At 36.1% G+C, this 4355-nt stretch overlaps 1 protein-coding gene across 1 annotated transcript in view; it reads right to left on the bottom strand.

Moving 5' to 3' along the window:
• Window positions 1–3118: 3118 nt before the first annotated feature.
• The window catches only part of LOC141832613 (protein RADIALIS-like 1), a 2704-nt gene continuing 1467 nt past the window's right edge, over window positions 3119–4355 (bottom strand). Inside the window, exon 2 of the mRNA XM_074720087.1 lies at window positions 3119–3281. Within this exon, the coding sequence (XP_074576188.1) occupies window positions 3119–3281 (163 nt within the window). The remainder of the gene's footprint in view (window positions 3282–4355) is intronic.

The raw sequence follows: 4355 nt of genomic DNA, 5'->3' as shown, positions 1-4355 counted from the left end.
TGAAAATTTTAAATTTTCACAACTATCGATAGATCCTGGACTAAAGATTTTAATTTGTACTTATAATACTAACATTATGGATCAAGTCTAAAAGACATTTGTAAAAAAAAGTCTATGTCAACTTTTAGGTTATGAATTCTCAAAAAAAATTTGGAGGAAGTGAATTTAGACGGTTCAATCCTTTATGATTTAAGGAATTTGGTGATTGGTTGGAATATAGTATAAAAAAGATGTCATATATTGTTTGTATTGCTATCTAGCTTTCAAGAAAACTAAGAGAAAATAAGTAGGAGAAGAGGCTTTTGTTAGCGAAGGATTCACAAATTAAAAAAGTAAAGATAGGTGCATGACAATGAACATCATAAAACTCGAATGAATTGTGAAACTTTGATGAATCAAGATGAGCACATTTAATCAATTTTGCATAAACAATCAAAGCAAATGTAGAATGATTATCATATCTGTCTCATGCTTTGATTGATTGTATCGGAGTTTTGTTGAGACAAAGGAATCAAAGGTTTTAGAGTTTTGATGATAACAAAGCTATTGTACGAAAGTTTCAAAATATAAAGACTAAAAAGAATAATTATAAAGTAATTATTTTGTGGTTCTTTATGATTATAAAATTTTATATATTTTTTACTTTATTAATTATATTACATTGTTGCTTACACTAAATCAAAATCCTAGCTTCGACCTTGGTTAGAGTGTTCGAGAAAGCTACAGTGTCCATGAAGCTATAGTGCTTGGGAGCTATAATGTCTGAGGCAACTATAGTGCTCGGAATCTACAGTACCCAAGAAACTATAATACTTAGAATATTACAATGCTAGTGAAGCTATAGTGTCCGAGAGCTACAGTACTTGAAAAACTACAATACCTTGAAATGCTACAATGCTCGAGATGCTACAACATTCTGGAAGCTACAATGCTCGGGAACGTAATCCATTCGGGTTTCATGGGCCCTATCTGACCTAACCTTCTTAACTCCACTCAGTCACAATGACTTTCTCATGCAAAGTCCTTGCCGAACTAATCCTTTTTTAACCTTAACCTCTAACAACTCCTAACGATCGCAATCACCGTACACTAGGACACAACAACCCTTGGCAAGACAACCTGCACTAAAGGTGACACTTGACGAGCGACTCGACGGGCCAGCTGTACTGTTTCGTCGTTGTCCCCTTTGTTGCTTGACTTAGCTTTTAACTGCCGACTGGCGGTTCCTGACTCGTGTAGTGATCTATCTGGACTTCCTCTTCCCTCAACTATATAAGGTTAGGTGATGGTAGTGGAAGGTATTATATTTGAGAGGTGATCTAAGGCAATCTCCTTATGGTTATACTATTTATTAGATAAATAAAAATTCACATTTAAGTGCACATTCTTTATGTGTTTCATTGGATTTTAAATTCATTTACTGAATGTCTGTAATACGATTCATAGCATGAGAGAATTTGTGATTGGATCACAACTAGTGAGCATATCTACATGTGCAATTATGAATGTATTAAAATTATCCCTAGTCGATGAATTGATGAGCATGAACGTCATCAATTTTGTTAAGACTAGCATGTTTTAAACTCCTTAGTTTACCAAGCAACTATTTTCACTGGTCGGAGACATTGGATGTTGAGAGTTAAACGTAGATGCTAGTTAAAGATAACTAGTTCATTAGAGTGACCTGCCATGAGACTCCATATGGTTCTATGCATATAAAGATATGTCAATGAAGATATCAATGTAGCTTAAGTATGAGTTTTCTTTGATTTGTGGTATTCAAGTCATTTTGGTCATAGAGGCTTATACTTTGACATCTTAAGTAAACATCTTCAAGGAGGCATGGACTCGGGATGATTGAGTGTAAGTTGAAGTGTCTAAAGGTGTTTGGATAACCCATAGAGGATTCACCACTCATTGACAAAAAAGATGTATACCCTACGATCGCTTGTCAGGATTGTTACTTGAATCCTTTCGCCAAAGCATTGCATATCAAGAGTATGATACTCTTGGATACATGTATAAGTAACTTGAATCCATATGATAAGAAAATAAGCTTGGGCTAGATGTGACGTAGTCAGCCAAATGGGGACTGATACATATAGATCATGTCCTAAATTAAGCAAGTATAAGACGATGCAAGGAATGTGACATGTTTCATGGTAGCTTCTAAAGAGTTCAGAAATGGTTCTGGAATCAATCATTGATTTTTTGATCAATTGAAGATCATGATGTACTACTAGATGTCACTCATGATCATTCTGTAATTAATGATTAATTATGGACGACCAATATAATCGAGAACTTATTGGGTCACACACACTATAAATTTTTCTGAAGGATTTAAAATGAATTTGAGAATTGGATTCTCAAAATGAGAGAAATAAAGTTTGGTTAGACTGGACAAAGGACAAAAATAATGGACTTCGTCTTATGAAGATGAAATAAACCAAATTAGTTTGGTTCTAATAGAAGAGATTTTGACAAATTGAAAGCGATGATGGACTTCGTCTTATGAAGATGAAATAAACTAAATTGGTTTGGTTTTGATTGGAGGTGTTTTGGTTATTGAACCAAATGATTTGATTTTGAACCAAATTAAACTAACTTGGTTTGGTTTTGAACCGAACTTAAGTTGATTGGCATGTGAGTTGTGGGTATCGAGCTAAGGATGTGGTTTTGGATTAGATCCAAACACAATAAGAAATGTTTTATTAGATATAACATAAAGGAGGAATGAACAGTTGAGATCAAAATCAAATTTGATCATAACCATTTATTTTAAACCATCCTATTTGATCTACTACAGTAACCCTATATTAAAACCCTAAGTCGGCTATGATGGGGTTCGATTTTTTCCACGTGAGAGAAAAGGTGTTGTAGCTTTATCCCTTAATCATGATTTTACCAATTGCGCAGCTTCATCTCCGCGTGAAGATGAACCACACCGCCCTCCTTCCTCTTGTGAATCACAATTCTCCCCTTCGCCTTCCCGTGCATCGTTCTTCTCCCAAGTGTGATTTAGGGTTTTTGGCAGTGAGAAGCCAATTGGGTGAGTGCCGCATTATTCCTCTTCTTCTCCCAATTGTGAGTAGGATTCTACAAGAGAGTTTGTCGATCACGTGGCGCCTGTTTCGGTGCTTTCGCGTGAAAAGGGGATTAGGCGCTGACTGCCCATTGGCTTATCCCCGGTGAAGACCCATGGCTGACCACAAGGAGGAGTGTCCTTATTGTCGGCATTGGATGTCGTCTGTTGGTTCCCCGTGAACAGTGGTGTAACGCTGTAAATTTTTTCGTAGATTTTTCATAAAGTTTCCCAAAAAAAAAGGAATAAAAATGTGTAATGGCCGAGGGGTCGACCCTTGAACATCTAAGTAGGGGAGTTAAGGGAAGGATAGTACTGGCCATTGCCCTAGCAAGGATTTCTATCATAGAAAGGGAAACATTGTAATTATACAAGTTAGACATGAAGAGATGCTTCAACTTCCATTAGTATAAAAAGGGGAAGTTAGAGAGAAAACTTAGGTTTTCCGTCTTCTTTTGTTTGGGCGAAAACGGCTAGGGTTTTCTTCCTTCCTCTTCTTCCTTGTGGTGGCCGGCCAAGAGAAGGGAACAAGGGCCTTATTCGTATCTTCCTTCCTCTTCTTCCATGTGGTGGTCGCTTTCCTGTATAATAGTTCATGCTCTAGAATTATGCATGTTAATGAATATATTGCTAATCAAGCTTAAGTTTTACGCATGTTGATAATTTTTAAGATATTTTAAGATAAAGTATGATAGTAACGTCTCCCTTATTAGTGTAAGAAGGGAGGTCATTACAGTATGATATCAGAGCAAGTTTCGCCCTTTTGCTACACACACATCGACATCCATCTTGTTGCCTTCAAGTAAGAAAATATGTATATGCTTTTCTTTTATATACCTTTCCTTTTCTTAATAGTAGTATAAAGGATGATGCTTAAGAGGATATGCTTATATGTGCATAGCATAAAGAATCATGCTTGAGTAAGAGATATTCATATATGTATAGTAAGTCCATATTGATTTCATTTCTCATCCATGAAATAGAGAAAAGAAATGGCAAAAAGATGTTGCAAATGCCGCTACTGTTGTCACAAGTCAGATACTTATATTTAATCAGTATGCTACTGTATTATTTGATACTAGGGCAACCCATTCATTCATATCAGTTGCCAAGAAGTTAGAAATGCCTCTAGAAGTTCTGAATCTTAAGTTCTTGACAACGCTACCTTCAGGAGCAGTAATGGCATCCACTCATTGGTTGCGGGCAGTGCCAATCAAGTTTTCAGACCGAGAATTCTATAGTGACTTAGTAGTGCTCGCTATGCATGATT

This window comes from Curcuma longa, chromosome 7 (genome assembly GCF_044706935.1).
Source record: "Curcuma longa cultivar G26 ecotype Majalengka, Jawa Barat chromosome 7, ITB_CL_G26_1.1, whole genome shotgun sequence".
Lineage (NCBI taxonomy): Eukaryota > Viridiplantae > Streptophyta > Magnoliopsida > Zingiberales > Zingiberaceae > Curcuma > Curcuma longa.
Note: the sequence above shows the minus strand (reverse complement) of the source record. Positions and strands in the feature narration are given on the sequence as shown.